The sequence below is a fragment of the Heliangelus exortis genome, chromosome 9, assembly GCF_036169615.1.
Source record: "Heliangelus exortis chromosome 9, bHelExo1.hap1, whole genome shotgun sequence".
NCBI classification, from domain to species: domain Eukaryota; kingdom Metazoa; phylum Chordata; class Aves; order Apodiformes; family Trochilidae; genus Heliangelus; species Heliangelus exortis.
Window position 1 is genome coordinate 15,383,349 of NC_092430.1, and position 13,493 is coordinate 15,396,841.

At 45.6% G+C, this 13,493-nt stretch overlaps 1 protein-coding gene across 8 annotated transcripts in view; it reads right to left on the reverse strand.

The window, feature by feature from the left end:
* Positions 1 to 2,085: 2,085 nt before the first annotated feature.
* TP63 (tumor protein p63) overlaps positions 2,086 to 13,493 on the reverse strand; it is a 165,188-nt gene continuing 153,780 nt past the window's right edge. For 5 of the 8 annotated variants that reach the window (XM_071752322.1, XM_071752321.1, XM_071752326.1 and 2 more), the window contains 4 exons: positions 8,300 to 8,457; positions 7,260 to 7,404; positions 6,307 to 6,400; positions 2,086 to 5,102 (listed from right to left, as the gene is read on the reverse strand). In XM_071752322.1, the coding sequence (XP_071608423.1) occupies positions 4,806 to 5,102; positions 6,307 to 6,400; positions 7,260 to 7,404; positions 8,300 to 8,457 (694 nt within the window). In that variant the 3' untranslated portion in view covers positions 2,086 to 4,805. The remainder of the gene's footprint in view (positions 5,103 to 6,306; positions 6,401 to 7,259; positions 7,405 to 8,299; positions 8,458 to 13,493) is intronic. The other 3 variants (XM_071752329.1, XM_071752328.1, XM_071752327.1) reach the window with 2 other exon arrangements.

A 13,493-nucleotide genomic window follows, 5' to 3' on the forward strand; every position in this document is an offset into this window, starting at 1 on the left:
AAAGAAGCCACTGGCTGCCATGCTCACTGAACACAAAGGGTACTGTACTGCAACAGCAGTGAGACAATCAACAGAATGGTGCACAGAGATCCTCACCAATCACAAATTTTAACATTATCATGTTGAAATCCATTTTCCAACGGGCTGGTGTCTGATGTTGCTGTGGGAGCAGAGAGGGGTGTGGCATGGCTGTGAGTGCAGCCACCAAGGCAGAAATAAGCTAGACACAAGCTGTGGTTAGAATCTTCAGCCACTGGCTTCAAAGCACTGTCCCCAGAGGCAGTATGAGAGCACTCACTTGTGCACTGAGGCGGCATCCATCCACCCGAAATCCTGCACCTCATGCCTCCCAACTCCCTCACAGCCTTCTATTTACTCACCAGTGGTCCCAGGCATCTGGCTTGCTTCAGGAAGTCACAGCTGATGAGTCCTAGGAACAAAAGATGGGACACCATACTCATGTTTACAAGTCAAAGTACTTTAACAAAACCAGCTGATCCCCCCTCCTCTCACCCTGAAAAAACTCAGGCCAGTTTGAGGCAAGGAAGCACATGGCCACACTCACCCAGCAGCAGGGCATGGCTGGGGCCAAGATCAGGAGGTCAAAGCTGTGGCAAAAGACTATATAGCTCAGTAAAATTTTGGCTCCTCAATCATAGGGATGCTGGGAGAAAGCTGCAACCAGTCTTTGAAAATGGAACATAAAGTTTAGCTTTCTTCCAGTTTATTTGAACTTGATAGCCAGTGTATGAAACATTAAGACTCCAAAATTCCCGTCTCTACCCTTTGCAATATGCTCAGGAAGACAATTAACTTCTGTCATGGGTCACAGGGAACCAAAATGTCTCGGGACCCAGGAACCACCACCTTGAGTCTGGAGTTTCTGCTAAGCCACACAGGACAGGAAGAACATGATGAGCAAGACACCCTTCACAGACTCCACAGGGGTGTTTGCCAAGTTTTGTTGTGTCCGGATAAGTTTCATTCCAGGGGACTGCTAGCTTCAGCACACTTAGAAAAGAGCATAGAAGGGCATGCACGCCTTCAGAGGTCCACCCAAGCTTGCAAAATATAGCTGGAAGCCTGTGATGGATCCCTGCCCTGAAAACTTCATGCCTGCATATGAAGCATCCCAATATCCAAAGACAAGATTCCAGTGGGTACGGGTGGAGGGCAAATGGGAGAATGCCAGCTTGGGATTCCTCAGCACTGAAAGCCTTGCTGTATCCTAAGCAATGCAGAAGTTCCTACTCCAGCAGAAGATCACAGCAGGCAGCAATTTCAACCATCAGCAAACATGTTTCAAGCCGACCCAGCTGATGAAGAATGAAATTTTAGTTTACCTGATCCAATTTGCTCATCTAGAGGCAAGGAGTCCATCAGCTGAAACAGCAAGTTCTTGTAGTGGTTGTAGTAGCACTTCTCTCTTTTGAAGGCAACATACTACTTTTTAATGCCACATTCAAGCAACCCCTGACTGCCAGAGTGCAACAATGGGACAGATGCCTCTGGATATTGATTTCCAGAGACAACTGCTTTTCTAATCCTTCAGCAAAAGGGAAAAGGAACAGTGACTAGAATCAAAGAAATAAGGCAGTTCTACCCTACCCTAGTGGTAAAAGTGAAACTAACTCCCAAGGGAAGCTATGGCCTTTTCTTCTTCTGAATTTTTTTTTTTTCTTTGATTCTCCCTGTTCTCAAGAATCCTCCCTCCACCACAAAAAAACTGTGACAGACAGACACGTAGCCCTCACATAAGAATCCCTCATGAAGCTGGGCTGTTAATGTGGAGATCCATGGACTGACAGAAGCCACCAGCTGCTGAAGGCCACTCCATCACTTATGGGGCAGCCACCCCACTGGCTCTGAGCTGCTCTTCTTTCAGATCCTTGGAAGAAGAATTGGCATGCAAAAGAAAAGGCTCACAACACACCCATGTGCCCTGGATGCCCATAGGGATTAGAAACCTGCACAGGAGGGCAAAGATGATGAGAAGCCGCTGCTGCTGAAAGCAGGAAGCAGCAACAAAATTTTCTGCTCATTTCCAAGACAGTACACAGACAAGAAAAGAAGCTGCTTGGGAACTGTCATTTTCAATTTGGCTTTTATTTTCATTGACTTCAACAACAAGGTGTACCAAAACACATACAGAACTTGGTGCAGGCAACACTGTCATTGCTACAAGCATTGGCAGATTCTCAGCTCACTTAACCCATCCACTTTGATGTATCAAAACAAAAGACAAAACAAAATAAAAATCAGCTCTACAGGGGAGGGTAAAAGCTACAGCAGTTCAAAGTCACTTCCAGTTAACTGTCAGGTGGGCTCCATAGTGATATACAGTAGAAAGAACAGTTTCACAGCATATATTTTAATCAATAGTGATTTGTCAGAAAAGCTCCATCTCACTGCTGAGTTGAAAAGTACATACTGAAGCTCTTATACCCAGACTCTGGGCACAGCATTATTACATTAACCTTTATAGTCAGAAGCTTCCTAGTTCCTAAAATACCAGTATTTTTGCATCAATATTTGTACAATACTGAAGCAGCTCAGAAGGATTACACAATGGAGATGCAACACCTTGGAGGTGACAAAGGGTACAACCTAATTCAGCTCCAGGAATGTGCAAAGTACCTGCACTAACACCTTCCCTGCACTAACACTGCCCCACTGAATTAATTATTGCATTGAGTTAAGAGCAGGATGATGGATCTCCTTTATGGCATATAGGAAAAAAAAGAAAGAAAGAAAGAAAAAGACACAGTAATTTTACACACTGAGCATGTTAAATACTTTGAAATCTAGGACGCTGCTCTTTGAAGTGTTACAAAATAAAATGATAAAACAGGCTTTCAGTACCTGCCCCTCCCCTTTTAAGGCAAACATAGGAATCTCTAGTATGCAAAAAATACAAATTAATTTGTCTAGTGTCGAGTCATTTGGTACAAAGTATAGTGTAAGCGTGCTGCATAAAAATAATAATTAAAAAAACAGAAAAATAAACAACTTTTTAATGTGGTTCTGTCAGACCCAGTAGCCCAAGAAGAAATAAAAATTGGCATGTTATGCAGTAGGAAACAAAAATTACACATACAAAAAATATTTATATACACACACTTTACAGGGTAACTATCTTGCATTACTATTTAGAGCTATCCAAAATAGGCTTGCAGAGTTACCAAAAGGCAGTCTTGAATGAGACATAGACCTGGTATAATGGACTGATGGAGGAGGGTGCTAAAAATACCAGACTTAAATGAAATAGATGACACACAGCAGGGACCAGAGAATAGCCACTGCATTGAAACAAGATCATTTGGTTGTAGCAAGGTAGGATGACAAGTCATTTAAACTGCTTTTTATCTTTCCCCATACAAGAAGTCAGGCTTACTGTTAAACAGAGCAAGACTACTTAAAAGGGGCTGTGATGGTTTAGGTTCAGTTTAGGTTCATTCTGTATACATTAGACTCTCATTACCTTGACCAATACAAATGAGAAAACACGCACTCTGTTCGGATACTTGTCCACAGGACCATTGTGGACAATGAAATGCCAGAGGAAATGCCTCGGAGCACAGCTGCTGTAGAACCAATAAAGAAACAAAACAAAAAAAAAAACCAGAGAAAAATCAATTTCTCATGTAAACATGACATTTTGCAGAAGTAACACTCCTATTATGAGGAACTGGTCCTTGTTTACAAGGCAGCTGGAAATATCCTTTTTTCACTCTCTGCCTAGTCTGCAGCCACCAGCAACAAACCACAACAGGTTCCAGCTTATTACAGGTATATCTAAAGCCAGTTCTACTTTACTTGGCAGGAAACCAATCTAGGTCTACATAAAAGATTGTCTGGGTTTAGGATAGCTGAAGCCCTACAAATCAGTGTGCAGCTCTCACAGTTGGTCCTCTGTTCAACTGGAGGCTAGGCAGGCAAATCCTTATGCTAAACTAACCAGGCTGGGTATGTGGCAAAGCCTAATTCTCTAGCCTAAATATCAGTAGTAGTACAGAAGGGCTAAAGGTTGGGTGGGGGACAGGAGTCAAGACTACGGCTGTATTTGCATTTATATCCTGAAACAAGCAAACCAGGGCATGCGGATGAATAGAAACTCAAAACAAGAAGAGACAGCAGGTTTGGTTTTTCCCACAGAAGGCAAGGGAAAAGGAAAAAGTGGGTTGCAGGTGGCCGTAAGTGTTGGCCTGCCCAGCAAAGTGCATGTGCTGTCTCCGCTGGAGAATATTACACATGAACAGAGCACTCAGGTCCACAGGATGAGGCTGTTTAAGTGCAATGTTCAGCAGACCTATTCCCATTTATCTTTGGAGCTTTTTGCATTTTGTTTTGGGGTTAGGTACGTTGTATTTTTGATTTTTGGGGGGGGTATTTTTGGTTTTTTTTTTGCTTTAAAAAGATTTATTTTAAGCCTCCTGCTTTTCAAAGTGGGATCACTGGATGAGAGAGACAAGTTTGCAGGTCAGGACACCCATGAGGTGTACGAGGATTTAAAAGTCAAGAAAAGAAGCCCTCTTCCCAAAGGAAAACACGAAACAAGAACACGCCTTCTCAAGAAGGTCAACGACTTTTAAGGAAACACCACCCGCCTTCCCCCTTCGCTCAGCTCTTCCCCTTGCAGGAGCTGGGGTGGAGCTCACGGTCCAGGAGCATGACCTACACAGCATCGAGGGCATAACGAGCACGAGTGAGCCCTTCGTCCAGGGGTGCAGTACCAAGCAGAAGGAAGACAAATGAAGGGCCGAGCAGTTTGTGGCTGAGGCGGGGTGGAACGGGGTCCACGGAACTCACTCCCCTTCCTCCTTGATGCGTTGCTGTTTGTTGCGCCGGGCATCCATGTCAAAGTTGAAGTCATTCCACTCGTCGCGGGGTGGGAAGGAAATGGTCTGCCGGAGAGTGAAGCGCACGGCGTCGATCACCCGCTCCCCCCGGGTCTCGCTGGAGCCCACGCTGACAGTGGAGGCGCCGCTGGGGGTGCGCAGGAGGTGGGGAGGGGAGGAGAAGTCATGGAGCTGCCGGTGGTCCAGGATGCCCTTCCAGATGGCATGGCGGAACTGCTCCGGGATCTTGAGGCTCACCAGATCCTGCAAAGCAAAGTAGAGAGGTTAACGGGGCAGTGCCCTGGGCAAGCTGGGCTCCGGGAGTAGGAGCAGCCTCTGGGGCTATTAACCTACAAAGCCGCTAAAATCCAGGTGGCCACAATGCACTGTAGAAGACAAACCACTTATCCTGAAAGGTGTTGGTTCGCTTCCGAACAAGCATTTGGACCCAGGAGGCAACAAGAACTAGTGACACGAAATCTGTTTTGAAGAAAAACACTCATTCATGCACAAGGTATGTTGAACAAGAGCTAGACAACCTCAGGGAGATCTGCTGGTTGTCTGTGGTGAAGGATGCTGGTCTGTACAAGATCAATGGCTCTGAAAAATTGTACGCTTCTTTCCAAGCCTGAAAAAGGATCTGATCTGCAGAATTTGAAGTTCTGAATCTGACTCCATAGGAATTGCCTTAACCACTCTAACACAAGCATCATTTAAAAACAGACACACAATATTCGAAAACTTATACTTTGAGGCCCCATCAGCTCTGCTGCAGTACCTGAGGGTAGCATTACCTAAACTCTGGGAAATGTGATAGCAGTTCCTGAAAAAAATTAGCAACCAGCTTTGGTTAATTTGGGTCAGCTTTTCTAATTACAGTAGCAGCAGAAGGAAGGCAGCCCACGCTCGGAAGCAAAAGCACCACAGCCTTGCAAAGTCTTGGGGCAAAAAAAATGGGAAAGCCAGCTCGGTGGAGAGCAATGGCACAGGAGAAGAAGCAGCAACCCTGCAGCAAAAGCCATGCAAGAGAAAAAGAAAAAAAATCAACAGCCGGGATAGGATGCCAGTGGCAAGGGAAGATGTGTTAAGGCCAGAAAACAGAAGCAGGGAGGGGAAAAATGCAGACCACTTCTGGACAGCATACTTGTCTGCAGGCGAGTGAGGTGTTTCAGAGCAGTGTAAACTGAAACCATGCCTTGCAGAATTAACAGGCGTGTGGGCTGGGGCCACTTCTGGGGCTAAAATGCACAGTGGTGGGGAGGGGGAGACACTCCTCTGTGCCAGGCATGGCAGTTATATTGCTGGCCCTGAGTCCAGCCTCTCTTCACCTCACAGTAAGTCTTCTCTGTGAGAACGGCCTTAAATCAAACTAATCATATAAAATTAAAAATATACTGTCTGGATTCCTGACCTGTTCCTATGGCAGGGCCAAGAGTGCAAACAAAGGAAATGGTGAGGAGTTACTTACATCCATGGAGTAATGCTCAATCTGATAGATGGTGGTCAGCCCCTGGGTCGTGAAATAATCCACACAGGATGAGCAGCCCAACCTCGCTAAGAAGCTGCAGAGGAGGAAGGAAGGAAGGAGAGAGAAAAAAGGATCACCCTGGCTGCAACAGCCCAAACCACAGAAAAACCAAACACTCAGCCAACCTGCAGCAACAGGAAACAAAGCTCTCGCCCTTGGCTTGACCTTCTCCAAGACATCCCAGGCCAGCAAATCACATCACTGCCACAAATGAGGGTGTCTGTCAGCGTGGCTTCTAGCAGACAACCCTCACAGCAGCACCTTGCCTTAGTCATTACACGGGGCTACACAGCCTGGATCTTGGGGCACAAAGGCTCCCTGTGGCTCCCGGTTCCTCCTGCCAGGCTATTTCACCCAGAAGGTAGCTGAGCCCATGAACGCCTGCTGCACAGATAGAGGGCTTCAGCAAGGCAGTGTGTCTGGGTCTCAGACACATCAAGCACACCAAGTACTTCAAATCAGAACATTCCTTCTTTATGGGCACCATCTTTCAATCTGTTTGACCTCATATACAGCTGAGGGGCTTCTGACCCCAGCCATGGCGTGTTGAGTGGGCAAAGGGGGAGGAAAACAAAATTAAAAAAAACAAAAAAAACCAGAAAAAAAAAGTCTGCAAGACTGCCTGATGCCTGACAGCTCCACCTGTCCAACATGTGCTGCATCCCCCAGCTTTCTTGCAGTCCTAAGGTCCCTGTTGCTCTCCGCTGCTCAGAGGTGGGGGTTTGAGGCTTGGTGCCCAGTGGGTGCCAGCCCGAGAATGGCCAAGACCCACTGGGATCCTGTGCTCCAAGAGAACGGGGCAAGGGATCTCACAGGACCCTTCAGGCTCCTGACACAAGGCTTGCACTCCCTGCAGGTGGGAAACATGTGCCAGGCAGCCTGCTCCCGCTCACCTGACGATGCTGCAGTCTGTGGGGTACGGAGGAGGGGGGGTGCAGTGGGATGTTGAAGGCATGGAGAGGGGAGGAGGCAGCGCCTGCGTGGGGCTGAGGCCATTCATGTCGCCGGTCATGGCCATGTGGGTGCCCATCATGGGAACTGGAGGAGAGAAGAAGGAGGAGCACATGGTTACCCAGGCGTCCCCAGACCCCCACTTTGCCCCAGCATGGCACCAAGGGACAGCTCCTGCAGCCGGAGCAGCCTTAAAGCCCCTGCAAAGCCCCACATGGAGCAGATGACAGGCAGTCCTTCAGGAGCTCTCTCCCCTCGCCAGAGATATCACCGGCAGCACCATCACTGAGACACCTTCCCTTGCAAACAGGCTGGGCAGAGACCTAAGCAAGCTGGGGGCCTCTTGGCTGCCTCTGCTGCAGGAGAGGAGTGGGACAGAGCCAGCAGAGTAACCCAATACAGAAGCCAAACAGCTTTGTGTTCAGAGACACTGATGGGGATCAGCAACAGGTGTGGGCAAGAGCCCAGTGCTTTTGAAATTAAAAACAAAACAACAACCAACAAAATTCAGCCCCTAGAACCATGTCTGTCATCCTGGATTTACAGAGCTGCTGGGCACTCTTCAGCAGCCAGGAGGAAGCAGGTTACAGAGCCGTGATACAAAGACCTTTCCTTTGAAACTAAGAAGTGTCCTAATTGAACCAAGGGGAAGAAGTTTGCCAACGTTTGCATCTCCTCTGCTAGGAAAGGAAACAAGTCTTGAAAGACAGATGACAGCACAGCCAGCCAAATCTGCAGCAAGAAGCAGCTCTGTTCAACCCTGTGAGGCTCAGGACAGGATGCTGAAGCTTGGAAAAAGCAGGCGACTTGCCCCCTGGCACAGCAGCGAGAAATAGTTGGCTCTGCAGATTCCCAGTCCTGCTACCATGAATGAATCCAGGCCTTCTGGGCTAATGCTAGACACCTGCAGATGCCAAATCTCAACCCTAGATTAGTTGGATGCACAGACAGAGCAGGAGTGGAAGGAGCAAAGGTTTCTTACTGTTGGTTCCCATGCCGTCGGGGATGGTGGTTGGGGTCAGGGCATTGCGCTGCTGGGGGTTAATGAGCTGGCTGACCGAGGGCAGCTTGTTCATGCTGTTCATTTTGCTGAGTGGTGGAGAGTTGGAGCCATAGGATGACTGCGACTGCATGGAGGTCCTGCAAACGAAAGAGGGATTAGGACAGGAATCACTGTGGCTGTTTGTTAAGATCACCCCAGCCAAAAGACAATGTTATTTTGTTTATGGCAGTGGTGAGCTACTGCTAGTGAAACCACTGACACCATGGGAGCATGGCAGATACAGATCACTGGAGACAGAGTCAACAGGGAATAAGTAGTTTCCCAGATATTTTTTGGCATTTAAAACACAAATGGTGAAATACTGGCAAAGGGAAACTTCACTATGAGTTTAAGTTTTTTATTTAAGGAAAAGTTTCTACATAAGATTTTCAGTTGAAAATAACATACTCAAAGCCAGCAATCAGCTGCCAAAACCTGAAAACAGTAATTTTAAGTTAAGCTTTTCTTGTGGTCAAAAGCTTCTTCACAATATGAGCTGAAGAAACTACCTCAAACCACTGCAGCTACCCCTAAAATCTGATTGCAGAAACAATTTTCAGATTGGGTCACACTTATCACCTTGATTTCTCCTAATTTCCTTGTTATCCATATAATCAGGTTATTATCAGTTGTAAATATAACAGCAAGAAGCTTTGCTCAAGACAGACTCCATGCACCTTAGGAATCACTACTGTGATGGTCAGAGCTGCCTACAACACTGACACGCAGCTTTTTCTGGCATTAAGGAGAACCTGGTATCCAAACCCTGCAGACTGCTTACAGAGAGTATCAGATTCCTGCTACCACTCAACACCATTAGCCTCCCTCAAGTCCAGACAGCCCCAAACTCCATCCAGCACGTCCATGAACTGGGCCAGAGAGCTTGCTGGCAAGCTCCCCCTCCCCAGCCCCAAGGGTCCCAGCTGCAATCCCGTGTCGCAAGGGATCTGGAGTGTGAAGCCCCGACTGCTTATGAGCAGCAGCCCAGTTCCCAGATCGAGTTACGTCTGCGGCATCCCATCTGGAGTGGGGTCTTAGCTGGGATATGCAGAAAATGATCATTAAAGCGGGCCCAAGGGCGCAATTGGCAGAACATTGCCATGCCACAGGAGAGTGGGTATTCTTCTTTAACACCAGGGGTGTTTGCAACACTGAGCAGAGGTGCTGGGGAAGCGGTCCTGGTGCCCAAACACAACGTACTCCCCAGCAGAGCAGAGCTCTCCTGCACTGCCACGGAGCCCGGCAGCCACACCATGGTGACCCCACAGTGAACGCGCAAGGGCACATTCCCATCTTATTTCCCTTTGGGAAACTTGTTTGTCTGGATATAACTGGTTACACCAATTCCTGGGAACTGGCTTTCCTTCTATGCAAAGAGAATAGTTATTACTTCAAATAAGCCAAGTGTAAAGGAAAGAAAAGGCTTATTCCTAGATAATTTATTAAAACCTTCAGGACTCAAGGTCAAGTTTCATACAATTACATTGTCTACAACTTCCTCCGCTTTTAAGACTTGCAGTGTTGGGTGGAGAAAACACCTATGCTAACAGGCTGGAGTATCTAAGGCCCTGAAGAAATGTTACCTAATTACACAATTACAGGAGGTACTGAAGGGTGTGAACTGGCCTTTGGCAGTGAAGATGCAGGACAAGATCCAGCAAACTTCATAGACTCAAGGAAGTGGAAAGCACAAGAAGCTTCAAAAATTAATATTAATAATGGCAGCAACTCCCAAGGGGAAGTGAAACTGAAGCCATGAAATTCAGACCCAACTTTCTGAGGAATGATTCAGATCTGAGGTTTCAATTCACCAATTATAAAAGTTGAGGCCAGCCATGAATTCAAGTCAGGTTGACATCACCCTTAACCTAAGAGGTTTCTAGGACCAGAATGAATATTTCTACTTTACAGGTTCAGGGACCTACCTTATCTGAGCTTCAGCTGAAACTAATACATAACTGAGAAGTCTCTAAGGGCAAAATCTGCATGATATGCAAGTGAGGAGGTCACCACATATACAGTAAAATTTCAAATCAGATCAACAAAGAATTCCCAAAAAGGTTTTATTCAGAGAGCTCATGACTAGAAAAAAAATTTTTAAAAGGATGTCTGTTGCTACAAAACAAGATTCTCCAAGGAGGTCAGTAGTGGACCTAATTTCACCCCCTACACCACCACCACTGATCTCAGCAAAGCTAGTTATGAGACTACAAAAAATTCTGAGGATAAAAAAAAAAAAAGGCAAGCAAACAAACATAAGCCAACCTAAAACATCCTACACTATAGAAAGCAAATGCATACTTTAACATATAGCTAAAGTACTCCACTCTTACCTCATTCATACTTACAAGAATCAAGATTGAGACAATCAAGGTCAAGTGAGTAATACAGGAAACAAAAGCACTTTTCTTCATACCTATACTTCTTTCAGCTAAACTATTCCATCATATGAGCAGACATATAAAAGGTCTAGAGAAAGCTATCTAGCCAAAGAAAAGTCCCAAGATAAACCAAGATGCAAAATTTTATTGAAAATTAATGTCACACATCAATATAGCAACAGCCTCAGAAACACAAGAAAATGTTTTTTGGTATTAAACACACAGACTACATAGTGTTTGAGGATTCATTTAAAATATATTGGGTTTTTCTATTTTTTTTTTTAACAGGTATGATAAGATTGTCATGCACAGTGATTTTCATTAAAATTATACTTGCTATGTCTCAAGACTTAAGATTAGAAGTAGAAGCATTAACATTTCTTTGATATCAATGCCAATGAAATGTATTTTAATATCAAGCTATAAGGACTTCAATTAAGAGACTATTATATTTCTTGGAACAGTCTAATACAAAAGGCACTGAGTCACAGTCCACAACTGATTTTTCTCTCTTCAAGAGGCTATGTAATTATTTAGCCAGTAACATTTGTAGTTATGCAAGCTCATATGAGGGCAATCACCTTTCATGCTTCAAGGCACACACTGAGCATCTCAAGAGGTCAGGAAGGAACTTCCTCCCTCTCCTACATATGAAACACAGTTCAATCCACAGGTTACCTTGTATAATTCTGTGCTTTCCCAGCTCACAACAAATCAGCTTTTCACCACAGGTAAGGAACTGCTTGGACAGACCAACTGCCTGGTTCAGCAGACAAGTCCTAAAGTCCTCATTCACACTAGATGAGCACACTGCCATGTAAGCATCCTTAATGCAAATGACATCAAAGGTTTGTTAAGTGCAAGAATAGTTCAAGCTCAAAGAATTTAAGATCTCACCCAAGCCTCTGTGTCTAGTTTGCTATCCCTGAAGACCTAAAGCTAGTCACAACACAGAGAGACCCAAGTGTAATTGAAGCTGCCCAGTTCTGCCCCTGCCTTTTCTTAAAGTAGCCACAAGTGCAAAAAAGGATTACATTCCAAGTTCACACATGGTCAGAGTGCCCATTAGCAGTGTTTTTTCAAGTGAGATTGCCTGCTAGACTACATCAGTGACATCCCAATGTTATCCCATCCATGGCACACAAGTGACAGAGATGACACTCAGTTCCACTCATCCACCTTCTCCACCTGTCCAAGAGATGCTATTCTAAAGCAAGCAATAGCACAACTTTTCAATCATACAGCTGGTCTGTAGGCTTGGTAACTAACTGGAAGCATGGAAAAGAAGAAGCCCTGATGGTCACTAAGCAGACAGCAACTACAGCACAGGGACAAGGGTACAGATAATGACTCCCCTTAGATTCCAGGTATGGGAATTTCCCAAGGCAGGCAGTAAATGCAATCTGCTCTCCAGGGAAGGAAGCTGAAATGCAGGGAGGGGATATACATCACCTACTTGACACAGACTGATGTGACCTGACTGACTGATAAAGCCAAATTATTCCACTTGGTTATTCCTTGAAAGGAAAAAGCTTGCTTTTCTGAAGCCTGAGAGATGACAAAGCATAAGACAGCTGGGAAAAAGTTTTCTTCTTTTATCTGCAGTGGGCAGGCTATGAAGCAACTCCAATTGCTTCCAGCTCCAGATTATTTGAAAAAAAAAAAAAAAAGAAAAAAAACAAAACCCCACCTTCTAAGATAACCACCTAGTAGCTGGAGAGCAAGTCAAGTCACCATTAACACAAGTTTCATAATCATCACCTTCTCATCGGTAAGGAGGACAAATTGGAAAGCCTTTCCGGAGGACAGAAGGATCCAAATAATTTACATTCTTGTTTGGTGGAAGTTCCAGGTCCTCTATTGCCTGTCATGGTACAAGAGATTTCCTTGAGGTCAAATCTATTATGAACTGGAACACAAGCTGGAACCTCCAGTTGCAGTCTTGGAATCAGAACAGTCTGGGTTGGAAGGGACCTTAAATAACATCTAGATCCACCTTGCCTGCCATTGGCAAGGACACTTTCCACTATGCCTTTTATCCTCTGGTGGGCTGCTTCCTCAAACTTTGTGGTGAACAGGCCCTGGAGGAGAGGTCTACATACAGATTAGTGTCCCCCGGTTGCAGTATTTCTGTATTGCCATGCACAGGCAGAGAAGTCCAAGATCCAGGGATAAACCTTCGCTGGAAGGACAGACTGACAGGGCCAAGCATAATCCAGCACGTGGGCTCCACTTGCAGTTCAGATTCCTACCTCTGACAGGAATAGGAATAGTATTGCCTTCCTTCTCCCCAGTAAAAAGGCACAGAGCAACTGGTATCTGCTTTGTGATCTCAAAGTACTTCCTGGAGTTCCTGGACAAAGCAAAAAGGCACTTGACTTGGTTAGATTTACACAAGGAGCGATGGTAGAGCTGCAACTGTATGGAACAGTCACTGCTAATATTTGTTATTATTTCTACTTAATCACAATTTTTGGGACTCTCTTCCATCCACCCTCCCCCACACTGCTATGGTAAAACAAGTCTTGCTACGACAATGAAGGAGATTTCCAGAGATGGGATACGGCCGTCAGAGGAGATGTTCGTACGAGTCATCACCTGCTCAGATCCCAGCTCTGCTGCCTGGAAGCGGATGATGTGATGATCAGAGATAAGAGTCTTCTCCCACTGCATCAGGCTTTTTTCCTTGGTGGGTGGCCAGGAGGCCTGCTCTGCATTTGGGAGGCACCTTCTCTTCAGGCTGTGCCTAACCA